General features: G+C 40.7%; 1 protein-coding gene across 7 annotated transcripts in view; it reads right to left on the bottom strand.

Moving 5' to 3' along the window:
• The window catches only part of HECW1 (HECT, C2 and WW domain containing E3 ubiquitin protein ligase 1), a 254,267-nt gene that overhangs the window by 70,961 nt on the left and 168,775 nt on the right, over positions 1–14,531 (bottom strand). For 6 of the 7 annotated variants that reach the window (XM_054273221.1, XM_054273223.1, XM_054273222.1 and 3 more), the window contains 3 exons: positions 5,578–5,720; positions 3,479–3,579; positions 850–2,220 (listed from right to left, as the gene is read on the bottom strand). In XM_054273221.1, the coding sequence (XP_054129196.1) occupies positions 850–2,220; positions 3,479–3,579; positions 5,578–5,720 (1,615 nt within the window). The remainder of the gene's footprint in view (positions 1–849; positions 2,221–3,478; positions 3,580–5,577; positions 5,721–14,531) is intronic. The other variant, XM_054273224.1, reaches the window with a different exon arrangement.

The following is a 14,531-nucleotide window of genomic DNA, read 5'->3' on the forward strand; positions in this document are numbered from 1 at the left end:
TGAGTCCTTTACTACTTCAGCTGGAGAAAAATTGTACACTAGCTCAAAAAGAGAGGAGTGATCAACTGCAACTGCCCCTCTTCATGTTACTGCAGTGAGCATGAAAGGAGTTACCAAAGGGGGGACTTAAAGTAACTGTTAAGGGATTGGAAAAAACAGTACCTAAATTACAAAGGCAAAAAAAAAAAAAAATTAAGTATATTCTATCTCTAGGAAAGGATACGGATATGAGAATTTTGTTTAATATAGTGAAATTTCCAAAGTATCTAAGAAAAAATATAAATCTCTTTTGAGCTTCCCTATGATCTGTGATATTTGAGGTACATTTGTTTGACACTTGGAGAATTGGAACAAATGGGGCTTGAAAACTGTGTTTGTAAGAGCTTATGACTATGTATGGCTAACAAACATTTACAGAAACTGGCCCAAACCTTTATGTGGTGCAAATCAGCATATCTGCCCTTTAACAAGCACAAGCTGGTCTTCTCACCATAAGAGACATGGCAGCACATCAGACATGTGATATGGAAAAATCTTAGGAAAAAAGGAATGAGTTGGTGGATGTGATAATGCTGATCTGCCACACAACTAAAGTAACTGATCTTGATTTTACAATGATGCATGTATATGTACAGTAATTCACATATATGGATCCCTACCTGATTTAGTTGGTTTTGTTGGGATTTTTAAGGACAGGCTCAATTATGCAACCCTCCCTTATATCTGGCCCAGCTCACAGCCCCTGAGTTTGTAAGAAATAAACCATGAGCTGAAACCTCAATTATCTGATGCCTTCTGTGACATCTAGATAATCAGGGTCACCCAGAGCACCAGTTCTCAGGATCTAACCTTCTCTTCTGCTGCTTGGACCTGCTACTGGGGTGTCTAGACCCTCTGTGGCTCTCTGTGGGTTCCCACCATGAGCTACTAGTTCATCTGGCCACTGGGAGGAGCCATCCACTTGCTCCCTGTCCAGCTCAGGGCTCTGCACTGAATCTGGCACTGACTCAAAAGCACTGTTCTCCTCCTCATCATCATCCTGAGAGGAAAAGACCGTGCTCTCGGAAATCTTTGCACTGTCGACGGAGGAGAAGCGCGTGTGGCTGGAGAAGCGGTTGTTACTGTCGTAGCAGGAGGTGCTGTAGCACGAAGTGCTGTAGCAGGAGGTGCTGTAGCAGGAGGTGCTGTAGCAGGAGGGGCTGTAGCAGGAGGTGTCACACGCCTCACATTCGTTGTCACCATTGGGCCTGGAGCTCGACTCGCTCTCACTTCCTGTCCGGAGGGATTCCCCATCCAACAGCCCATCATTCATGTCAGAGAGTTGCTCATCCAAGGTCCCAGGAGGCACCGTGCTCTGGCTGAAGTTCTCTTCAGCCTCGTTCTCCAGAGGCGGCTCTGCTGCCACGGTCTCACTCTCACTGACCACCTCCTTATCCATCACCTCCTTGACAGTAGACTCCTCATCGTTCTCCCTGCCATTGCCACCATCTTGCTCTTCTTCCCCATCGCTGCTCATCTGTGCCGAGGGCAGGCTGTGGAGCAGGTTGTGTATCCGTATGTAGTGCGTGCGAGGGGTCTCTGGCTCACCGCAAGCTGAAGCTATGACTGTCTCAAGTTCAGACACAGGCAGGGAGCACGGCCTGTTTTTCCTCTTTGCTGTGGTCCTAAGTTGTAGCTTGTTGTCTTCCTCCTCCTGGGCTGAAGCCCCTTCTTCTTCTTCATCCTGACTCTTCTCTAGGTCTTTGCCAGCATGCACATCTGCACTCACCTCATCAATATCTACTGATTCTATGCTGGTCAAGACTCCACCATCTCCCTGAATACCAGAATTGACTTTGTTATTTTCCCTAACTTCAGGCTCAGGAGGAGACATGCAAGCCGTCAGATCCGACTGCTCCATGATGTCCGTAGCACTCAAAGGCAGTACTTCTCCTGGGATGGATTCCAAGGGCTCAGGAACTGGCACCGCATCAACCTCCCCATCTCCTGCTAGCTCTTCATTTAAGCTGTTCTGGTTGACTTCCCCAGGTGGTTTGACAGCCCCTGGGCTATCGACACTGTTCACACTGTATCCATTTAGCTGTTCTGGAGCTGTACTTTCTGAGGTCACTGTGTTGATGCATGGAGGCTCACCGAGGCTTTCCTCCGTGGGGTTGTTCACAGGGCTTTCCGGGAGGTCAGCTGGCTCAGGATCTGCACTAATGGAGACCTCTTCATCATCTGTATGAGACAGGAAAAGGAATTACTTACTCTTTAAACAAGAAGTGTTGACTGAACCAGAGTGTTGGCTGTGGGCGCACAAGCATCCACAGCAATCTGAGAAAATTAAAAGCATAAATTACAGTCTGAAATGAGTAGGCAACCGGACAACTATAAAGAAGTGCTGAGGTTTTTTTGCTAGGCAGTCTTTGTACATTGGATTTAATAATGGGTTTACTCATGGTGGTAATCTGTATGCAGCACCCTGCCTCCTTGCAGCATTACCTGAAGGTAACACCTTCTTGAACCTTCTCCTTGAGCCAAAACGGCATCAGAGGAATACTGTGGGAATCAGGGAAGTCTTCTCTGAGATTTTAATAACGGTCTTCTTGTCACACTGAAACTGGCAAGACTCCACAACAGAGAATGCAAAAAACTGTGTTTGTCACCCCTGAAAGGCAAAAACTTCCCCCAAAGACCCCTTGAAATGATCCTCATCTGTACCACCTCCTCTCAGATGTCAAACAACCTCGGCTCTTTCATGCCATTCAAATAGTCAAAAGAGAGAAATCAGGGTTTTCCAGCAAGTGAAAAGCAATGATTTCCAGCTACTAATGCAGCTGTTGTTTGGCTTGACAAACTGTAGCAGAGAGGGCAGAGAGCCTGAGAAGCAAAGAGTCGCTTTGAAATACTGTTGAGACTGTGACATGAAAACCAAGTTCAACCTTAGGCAATCATGACAGTCACTTCCAAATTACTACAAGAGAACACAAACCAAAACCAAACCAAGAGGGAGGCAAGAAGTGGGACATAGAATTATTTTTTATTTTACTTTTTTCATTAAAAATAATTAAATTGAGAAATTTTCTAATCATCTTTGGTATTACATTCTCCATTTTTACTTTTGAAGTGCTCAAATGCAGATGACTACAAATAGCACCCCATATAACACTTTCACTAGGGCAGGTGACAGAGAAGCAGATGAGACTTCAGATTTCCACTCTCTTTTCTCCCAGTGACGTGGTGGAGTATTTGGAACAGTCAATAACAGGGGTATATGAGACACCAGTAGCTCTGTCCTAAGGGGAAAGAGGGAAGAAATTATGACTCACGATGCATCCTGTGATGCAGGACTTTATGCACTTCCCTCTGCTCATGACTGTACTTAAAGTCTCAGAACAGCCAGGAATTAATGCAGATTTCTGAAGAGAAAGAATGCAAACAAACAAAGAAAAATTCTAGAAATCTAGATAAATGATGGGTTAAGACTGAGAATTACCTGGATGGATGGAAGAAGTTATCTCAAATCGGAACTGCAGCTGGCCACTGACATGATCTGTAGGAAGTCTGCGACCCAGAGTGTAGCTTACAACCCTGTCCCTGAAAGAAAACAAATATTGTCACAATAGACTATAACCTACCCTATGTCTACTGTGCATAGATACATCTGCTGTGTCCTACAAAAATCCATAATAAAATACATAAAGGCTATTCATCCCAGCCATGAGGGCATGTTGACTTGCATACAAGAGAACAAATGGCAGAGGAGAGGACAATGTCTTCAATTACAATGGAATAGCTGAGTAAGTGAGTAAGACAGGCTGCTGGGACACACAAGCACATATGTATAAATATTGAGAGAATGGTGGGAATGAAACTTCTGCAGTATGGGTATGAAAATAGCGACATGGGAAGCAAACAACTCCCACTTCAGCTATTGTAACGAGAATTTGCTTCCCTACAGATCTGACCATCTACCTTTTCATAGAACCTCACATTTCTGTATTTTCATCCCTTCACCATGTCTGTAAAATTCAGCTTTCCTGTTCTTGTTTACCAAACCCTGTGCAGGCCAGTCCCCGCATACCACCTTCTCTGTCTAAACTGGCTGAGTGACTGCTCTTCATCTCTTTCCACCCCTCTTACCTCTATGAAGCTGAAATATCAGGAGAACACCTTCCTGACAAGGTTGATCAATGACTCCATTCTGTTCTTGTGCAGGTCCCTCCCTTTGCCACACTTCATCCACCCCTCAGAACAGAATGAAACTATAGAAGAGATTAACTTCCCAGCTGCCCACAATGAGGCTGAATCAATCTTTGCAAAGCATATCTTGAGTGTAACGGGTTCACTAAATAGTAATACTTATACATCTTTTGAAAGAAACATAGTTCACCTCCAGTTGAGCCAAATATACTTGCTAGCACAGTTTCACATGCATCAGAAACTCATATAAATGAGACAACCTTGGGATTTGCGTACAACCTCTTTGAACTTGTGCACATACTTCTCACTGAGCTTGCCTGAGATTTAAATGCCACTATGGTATTAAAACTGAGCCAGATCTAGAGCAGGTTGGAGGCACTGCTCTTGGCAAAGTACATCCTTAGATAGACAGTGTTTACAACAAGGAAGTAAAATAGGAAGTTATAATCAGAAGATGATGAGAAATCTCATACAGAGAAAAGCCAGTGATACCAGTTACAGAGTTCTACCTTCCCAAAGCTGTTCTTATCCATCTGGTTTCTAAAAAGCTACTCTATCTTTACTTGAGAAACAGGGAAGTAGCTTAGTCCCTTCTGGTAGATTCAGCTGTCAATATCACAGCCAGTTTCTGAACCAGCTGTTCAAAAACACTTCCAACAAGCTCATCTTCCTGCTGCTCTGCTGAATTGAGATCCAATTATCAGAAATGCCTTCTTGGAAACTGCATTGCATATGCTTTCCTCAGAAGATGATTCTTTTTCTCCCTTGCTCTTCAGCCTGTAAACGTTACAGGCTTAGAGACAGCTTTTTGGCTTTTTCTGATTACTATCTATCTTCCTTAAATTGGTTTGTGTTATTTTGGCAGCATACACTTTCCCAGGACTTTCATGCAATGGGGAAGCAGGGCAGCGCTTGTGAGCTCAAGGTTGTTCCTTGGCAGCAGAGTAGGGTCAGAAAGCATTAGTTACAACATGCCACGTATATATTTTTATAATATTTCCCCTTTCCAGAAATTTAAAAGAGAAGAAACAGATCTGGCATGTTTTTAGCCCATAGGTAACTCCCTGAAACATGAAAACAGCCTGCTGATAACATTAAAAGAATATTCAAATTGAAAATATTGCACTCTCCAAATTCGCAGCCACGATACACAAAAAACATTTTCTTTCCTAAATGCCAGCTTTCACTTTTCAAAACACCATGCATATGGTTATGGAGGGAATTCTGTCTGGCCCATAGTCCTATAAAGTCCAATTAAAACCAACATCATTTATCAGACAAGCGTCAGTTTAATAACTTCCCCTCAACATCATTATATCGCAATAATGATATATCACCAGGGACTTCAGAACAGCAACACACTCTTTGAACAATGCAAGCAGCAACATTTACCCTATGGCATGTCTTTCCAAGAGGCGCTGAACCGGCATGGAGAGTTTTCCCAGGAAACGCTTGATGATCGGTCGGCTCTTTGCAAATTTGTCTTTAACTTCTATTTCCAGGACATCCGTGGGCAGGGAGACAAAGCTGAATTGCTGAAATAAAAGAAGGGCACAGAACAATAAGCTGGTGGCTGAGCCACAGCAACACAGAGTACTACAGCTGAGAGGAACACCTCAGCACAGAGATGTGAGCACCTAGTGAGGTGAATGATAAGTGATCACTCTTTTCAGATAGATTGTTTTGAAATACCTCCTTTTCTATTCATCTATGCTCCAGTTTAAATAGGAAGAACTCTGAAAACTCTATCTGGATCAGCCTCCTACCCTGGTTCAAGCCATAGTCTCACAAAGAGCTCAACCAGAAGGAAAGCCACGGCACAGGCTACTTTCACAAACAATAATGAGAAAAAGAGGAATAGCACCATCTAAAACTGCTCCTGTCACCAAATACATTGAAATGTGTTGACTGCTGTCTCAGCTGGTCTGGTCATAAGAACATCTATTTGTCAGTAATGTTTCAGTAAGCTTTTAGAGACTGTGTGCATGCAAATCTGGGATAGGAACAAGGAGAGTGATATTTTAGGTTACAGGAACAAGCATGAGAGCATCAGGGCACCTGCAGATGTCTAGATGTCCCAAAGGTCAATTTAAAAATAGTAGTGAGGAGAAAATATATTCAGTAACTTTGCTTTGCTTTCTCCTAGACTGGCTAAATTCAGTACAGGTGTGGAGCTGGTGACACAGGTCACAATAATTTTTCCAAACATCTGCTGCTACTAGAATATAATCAATCAAAAAAGCACATTTGTGCTGTGGTGCACAATAGCAGGAAAACTGTCAAACCACTTCACCTGAGAGGTCAGTACTGATCTGGAAGACAGCTTCTGCGTTAAGTGAATATTGAGATGGATAAAAGGGCTTTTCTAACTTTTCCCCTGCCAAACCAAATCTCCAAAACAGAATCATTCTCTGGGTTACCAAGACCTGGAGTTATAGCCCTAAAACACTCGCTCTATTGAATCATGGTCTAATTCAGAGATGCTTAGTTTAAATGGCTTCAAGTGAAACCAACATGGGTGGGATATTCTGTTAATCACACCCTGCGAAAATGTAATTAATCAGAGAAGTACAATTCAACCAAGCTAAAGTGTTATTTTATTCTTGCTTTCTTCTACATCTTTGCAACAGGCTACCAATTAAGATAAATGCACCAAACAGGAGAACCTGAATTCCCCATGTATACACAAAGGTGCCTTAAAAGATAAGTTGTCTTACTATTACTCTTTCACCTGCTAAAAACCTTGAGTAACTACCAGTTCTTGACACTTGAAAGCAGAAGACGGGAATTAACTTTAAAATGAATTATTGTGGCATAGAACAATTTGCCATTTAAGGAATTCTCCTTTTTTGTGCTGTTGACTCCTGTATTGTAAGTATAGTCTCTGTGGGGTGGAGCACACACACACAGACGTGTAGAGAGAACTGTCCCCAAGTGAAAAGTAAAATGTAGGTTTAATGATCTGAATCTCCTGAGGTCAATAATATATTGTCTTGCAGTGCAACTCTGAAGGAAATCAGAATCTGTATGGAAATTTATTTTCATAGTATCACATGGAACCAAGCCTGATAGCTCCTTCCTTGCTCAGGACACATATTGACCTTTTCCAGAGTAATAATCAGCAACTGAGCAGTGTGGACCCAAGCAGCAAGATGTATTGGAATCAGCCAAAGAAAATGTCCCTTTTCCCTTGAACATCTGTGCCTCAAGACATACAAACACCAAAATATTCCATAAAAAGTGTAAAATCTGATTGTGTTCAGATTTCATCACCGGCCAAACTGTTGCATTTTGGTATACCAAGACTTCCCTGGGACCAGGCCCTGGTCCATCATCACAGTTCCCAAATGTTTCTTCTAGAAGGATGTTCTCACTCATAAAACCAGCAGCATTTTGGAAACACAGTTAAGCCTTTAAGACCAGAAGTGTCCTGTGGCAGAGCTCAAAGGCTTTGCCACTTGGGGGCAACTGCAGTTTGAGATCAAAAGTGAACTCACTGAAATGGGTTTGGACACAGTACTTTTGTAAAACAGTGATAATTTTACATAGTTCAGTTTTCCATTATCTAAGAAGTTGCTCCTGCTGTTGCTCTCATCTAGTTTGATTCTTATCAGGCAAGATTTTTCTAAGGCAATCTCTGACTGCAGGTGCCTCAGGCTGATGCCATCCACACTGAAAACCCAAAAGGAATCATTGCTTGTAGAACAAATGGGCATCTAGCCCTCTGAAAAAAACAGATTGCAGCGAAACACCTTGGTTTGAGAACTCAGAGACTTACAAATGCATTTTCAAAAACCACGAATCACTTTTGAAAACATGTTTCTTGTGACACTTAATGATTGGAATGTAATCTTTGGATGTGGAAGCAAATCACCATCAAATCCTAGTTTCCCTCTTGTCCTTCACCATCTTTTCTGACAAGTGCCAGACCCTGTACCTTAGGCACAAAATATTGATTGTACTTACACTGTTCAAAGCCTTGGCCTCTACTATCCTGTCTGTCTGGAAGAGAAAGGACTCTGTGTTTCATGATATTATTCAACATAACTAAAATAAATACTAAAATATTACTGATGGAATAAATTAAATCCTCTTTTTGCCTAATATTTGCCAATTATCACACAGTGGCCAGTTTGTGAAAATGAAAGCATAAGCTTCACATCTAAGTTAAAAAAAAAACAAACCCAAAATCCCAGACAAAGGAAAACAAACAACCCCACCATACCCCCAAGTCCCCCAAACCCCAAACAAAGAGAGAAACAAAAAGATATTGATTATAAATTCTGCAGTACCCTTGGGTTAACACTCAGGGATGTTGTGATTAATAATTCAACCCAAGGAGGGGTAAAAAAGGAGGCTGCAAAATCACAACAGAGATAAAAATCAACTGTCTTCAGGAGGAGGGAAGTTTGATGAAGCTTCTAGCACATGCCCAGAAACTTTACCATTGATAACCAAAAGAGCTGCATTTTAAGAACAAGTCTGCTGACTTTTTTTATCTTACTATTACTATTTTTAATGTAAGTTTTCTGTTATTTGGAACTTTTCTTATTCTTAAAACAGTGTTACAGAATTAAATCAGAAGTTCAGCTTTCACATTTGAAAAAGTATAATACTCATAATTGCAGAGGAAAAGCAAGACTACAAAAACTATAACATAATAAGCTGAAGTATACTATTTTTAAAATACTTCTGATTTTTTTGACAGTCATTACCTGAAGCCAGATTCTTTTATCTTTTTCATCTGGCATTGACTACTGGGTATTTTCTTTGACAATATAAACCAGCAATCTTTACCCTAAATATTTTCACTGGAGCCACAGCTCACTTTGTGGGCTTGTTCATTGGTTGCTTTAATTCTTCCCAACAAAAGTTTAAGTCCTTTGAATCACAACCACTAGTGCAAACCCTGCAAGACTGGTCAAGAACTTCATGGAACCTGCTGGAATACAAAGTCACTAAACTAAATTTTACACTGAGACTAACTGTAGAGGAGTATACTGCAGTTTACATAAATGGGCATTCTTTTCCCATAGTCAAAAACAAAGTGAAAGTATAATTTCTGGCAGTTTTAAAATTCTAATGTCGTGTCCAAAGCTTTAGACTCTCCAGCCGTTCAGAGTTACACCAAACTTGACAATGGCCTCATGGAAGTGGTTTGTGACTCTGAGCCTTTCTTTTACTCAAATAAAAAAATATCTCAAAGGAAGTAATGGATTTCAACACAGGTGGCAACTCATCTACCAGAATAGCTATAGTTTCAAGTCCAAAGACCAAGAAGAAAACTTTGTCTAATGACTGATTATGTGGTCATTTGGATAATAGCAGACAACAGCAATTGTAAATAAATCACAATCTATTTAAGTGATTGTAAGAACTTGAAGTTTTCACTTGATCCATAACCAAAATTAAAGTAAAATACATTATTTAAAATGTAAGGAACAAAACTCTTGCAAGTAATGGGCAGACCACAGATTTATATATCATCTACAGCAGTCAGTGGATGAGCAGGTAACAAACAAGAAGTTAAATCTCTGTTCACTGATTAGCCCAAGCCAGTAACTACCCGCGCATTGCCCTGTTTATTTTTACAGCCAACTTGCCGTAAAATCTCAAATTCTTTTAATTTGAGATGACACATGACACAGCACACTCCACGAAGGAGACAGCAGACTGCCTCAGCAGAGGGCCTGGCCCTAGAAATAGCTTCTGACCCCACCTTGTCAATGTGGTATCTGATCCTTACAAGCTAGGGATGCAAGAGCTCTCCTTTATAGGAAAGATGAGGAGGTCCTCCACTGAAAGGACAAGGTAGTGAACCAGCTGCCCTTGCGTTTGGAAGAATCTCAGATTGAAAACCCCCATAACTTAGAGGCTTTGGGAAAGAGTCAAGACCCTCCAGAGGGGAAAACTTTTTTATTTTCCTCTAGAAATGTATTAGGACTGTTATGAAATGGCTGTCTGTCAGGTGTCTGAAAGTCTGAACACAAGCAGTGATTAACAATCCCTGGTATACTGGGGAAAAATAGCACTTGTGACCTGCAGAAAAGAGGCCTTGGGGAGGCTGATGTTTCCTAACCTCTGGAATGACTTGGCCATGTCTGCATTAGGAAGATTTATGGTACAATGTGAGTGGATCTGGAGAGCAAAGCAGCTGGTGCTCTGCACCTGACTAACGCATCCAGACATGTTGCAAGGGTTTTACCATGATATGACTCCAAGCTGGTGCCCTGGATTGAGTTCACTCCCATTTATTGTCTGAAAAGTGCTTGGTGCACTCCTGGAGCACATCTGTTCACTTCCCTTCTGCTGAGAGTAATTGAGTTCATGCACTTCTGGAATGACAAGCAGTGTCTTTAGTGGGGAGAGCAGGAGATTTGCTTTGAAATGGATCTCTTGAATGGAACACAAATACTATAATAGACAGACCCAGAGAATTGTTACGAACCATGATCAATAGAACAAGTTAGCATGTGTATCATTTTCCCAATGTCTTCCTCAATTATTTCATTTTTAGGGTGCAATTGCATCTCTCTGGAATTATGATGTCTGGGAGGAAACAGACTTGCTCTAGATGCAAAGTCATTTCATCTCTCTACTTTCCCCACTTCTTCAGCCATTTGTCAATGCCTGTCCCACTTGCTACAGTGGCAAGAGATGCAATGATGCTTTGTTCCTACACATTTAATGCAAAGAAGGAGTAGGACAGTAGAGAGATCGTTTTAATTCCTCACTAACAGAAGAGCTACAGCATTGTAGCACAACTTATTACACACCAGAGAGAGAATCTGTACCAGGCTCATCCTTAAAATGCTCCTGCCAATGGAAAACCTTAAGGTGATATTTTCTCAGGCATCAAAAATCAATAGGGTATAATTAATTATTTCCACAGAAATACAGAAATGGAGGGAGAGTAAAGAGCAAAAGTGGCAGGATAAAGAAAATCACAGCAACATATTGACATGTTAACTCTTCTTGGGTTAAGCAGTGTATCATCAGTTTTGGCTCCAGTCATTAATAAGTCATTAGGAGTCTCCTTTCATTTACACAGATTTTACACAGCTGCCTCCAGCAGATTCACTCTCACAGAGACACAAATCAGAATCAAAGCTACCTAGAATCAGCTGAGACTTTCACACTCTCACACTATCTCAATTATCTAAATGTATGTCTGATTTTACATTACTGCTGGCATCTTCAAGCACAATCTGTAAACACTGTAGTAAACACCACTGAAAGAGTTTCAGACAGTAACCTACTTTTCAGTGCCTATTTGCTTCCAGGCTCAGCAATGGTGTTACAGACACAGATGATTAATTTAATTAACATGAACAGATCTTGAGGGGACATTAATGCATGACATATAAGCTAAAGAACAAAGGCCCATGCTAATGCTGACCTAGCAGAATGCATCTATATCCATTTATAAGAGAATAGAACCACTTCCAGACTTTTGAATAGTTTTCATAGAAAGCCAGCTACTGGTGATGATTCGTGTCCATGTTTTATTTTTACCAAATTTGTTTGCATCCCTGAATACAGACGGATCCCAGTGACTCAATAGCACTATCAAGGAAATTGCTGAAATTAACAGACCATGTCCATTAGAACCAATCAGACAAGTTGTGGGCAAGTCAAATTATTTTAAAACTGTCAGTATAATACTTGGTAGACAGTATAATAAAGTCAGTATAATAAAGATAGATAAATTAATACACTGATGACAGGAAAAATTGGGCTCTTGATTTGGAGTTGATTAAGCAATAGAATTAAAATTTATTTCTGATATCCTTCATGTACAGGGTTGATACAAGCAGAAGTAAATCCTAAAGGACTGTGAATTTTATTTGATGGATGAAGATAAATTTATTCTTTCAGCTGAATATTTCATTAGTGGGTTTTGTTTCAAATACTCCAATGAAACCATTACAGTCTTACTGCACACGCCACTTTCTGTCTGTATTACTCTGTTCTTCATTCAAAAACCTATTCTACATATAATTATTTTCCCATATAAAATTACTTTGCACCAACAGCTGGATAAACTCATCATGAATTCCAGTTTCTTAAGCTTTCTACAGTAATCCTCAGTGACAAGACAAAATACTGCAGAGTCAGTATTGCCAAGGGCAGAGCTCCACTGCTGCTGTGGGTGGGGACATGCCTTTTCCTACTATGAGAGACTGCTGGAGCACAGCAGAGACTGCAGGGGGACAAATCCAATGCAGTTCTTTATTATTATGGCATGGCACAATTGTTGGGTGTTTTTTTTCCCTACCATAAAAGGGATTCACATAAATGCACACATTGATTTTCTAAAGTCTGATTCATTCCTTTCTACTGAACTCCTTCCAAGTCAGATAGGGCCTTCAGAAAATTGGCTTTCTGGACTTCTCCCTCAGATTCATCTCAGAATTGACTACAAATTTATTAGCACAGCAAAGACTGAAAATATTTGAAGACTCTCATCATCAGTAGTATACCAAGCTAGCAAGACCGATAGTCTTCTAGATGCACAAGTTGCAAGTAAAATACAGTTCTAGAAGAATAACATCCTAAAAAAAATCTAGAGGATTTTTCACACCACAACCCATTCCTGAAGAAGCTAAAGTTGTCTTGGGCTTTGACACTTCAATCATCAACAGATCTTAAAATCTCTAGCTGTAAAGCTATAGCTTGTCTGTATAGTCAAACAATGTTTTACTCTTTACCTGGACGTGTATGCAGAAATGTTATACAGGGAAGCTACCACTCACGCTTCACTCAGTCCTGATGATACCTCTGGTGAAACTCATACGAAATTCAGGATCTGGATTTGACTTCACCTGTATATTGTTTTCATGCTTAGGTGCGAAGGCCTCCAAGGTCCTACAGCATATTCTTTTGTATTTGGCAGTAGAAGGGAGAAAAGCTTATCCAGGCTAAACAATAAGGAATTCAGTCAGTGTGATGTTTCTGTTGCTTTTATTTTGGTCTTCTGTTGAAATTATAGAATGCTTCTGTAAGGCCATGGTAGGGTTGACAGCATTCTAGTGTTCTGAATATTAGATCAAAATCAGATCAAGCACAACCCACTTTAGTGTAAATTTATACTGTTGATTCAAATATATAAAACATCTTCAATGGTTTTACTCTGCTCTGGAAAGACACAGCTTTGGTCAAGCATCCCCTGCTTGTATGACTCTAGGTTTGTGCTACACCAGGTAGCACCCATTTTATCAGCCAACATAAAGCATCTAGAGAGGAACAGAGCTTACATAAACCTCTTACTGCCTGATCTGGCTACTTTGGCAAATGTTTTCCAGTCCCAGAACTGCTGGGTGGTCTATTACATAGCACTTCTGAATTCAGGATACCAGAATCATTGCCCAAGTTATAACTCTGCATCAAGAAAAGCAGTCACACACCAGCACTCAGAGAGTCAGCTGCATCTTGGCATTCCCGCAGGCAGCATCCAAACTCAGTGCTTCTATCACTGATGATGGCCTGCACTACAGGAGCCACCTCCCACTGGTGTTCAAGCCCCTGAGTGCTTCCTTCCTCTGATTTTGCACTGGTAATCTCAAGAGACAGCTTACGTGAGAAATTATTCAAGTGCAATATTTTTGAAAGGTTGTGACTTATCTGAGGTGCAGGGAGCATGAAAATCCTGTACCTCTGTGTATCAGATCTGACATACTAACTGCTAGTTGTTAAGCGCTCTTGCTCTCTGCTTATTCACATCAATTAATTCACTAGTGAAATGTGGCTGTCTTCAGAGTGATTCCAAACACTCTTTTGTCTCAACTATATTTTAATAGTGTTTGTAAAAGCTGAGGCAAAGAAACAAGGAGTGGAACCACAGGAAGTTGAGATTGTTTTAACCTAGTAGTGGGGTCCCATTTTAGGGCAATCTACTCCTCCAGAGTTAGATTACTGGAGTTGAAATTCAATGTTATTTAACAGATGACATTCCTACTACTTTAAGTGTGCTGAGAAGTTGCATCAGCCAATTTTTATCATCACCTCATTGGCCATTCCTCAGAGGTCTCCTTCCACTCACTAGTAAATAAAACAAGAATTGAGGAAACATTCTGCTCAAGCTGCCGTAGTTAAGAAAGAAATACCATAAATACATCTAAGTTAAGTCCAGAAAGCTTAAGTACTTTATCTGCGAAACCATAGAATTTCCTATACAGTTGGAGGTATGTGAACTACTTTTTAAACCACTTTGCTTTGTTCCTGTGATCTATTACTTGTCTGAGCTGTGTATCACTTCACTGATTTCTGAAAAATTAAGTCTTTTTAAATGAGCTGTTTCCAAACAACATGACAGCACATATATTGTTTCAATATGAAGCAATATG

Source organism: Melozone crissalis, unplaced genomic scaffold, assembly GCF_028551555.1.
Source record: "Melozone crissalis strain CALT ecotype California unplaced genomic scaffold, PUWL_Pcris_2 ptg000016l_1, whole genome shotgun sequence".
NCBI lineage: Eukaryota > Metazoa > Chordata > Aves > Passeriformes > Passerellidae > Melozone > Melozone crissalis.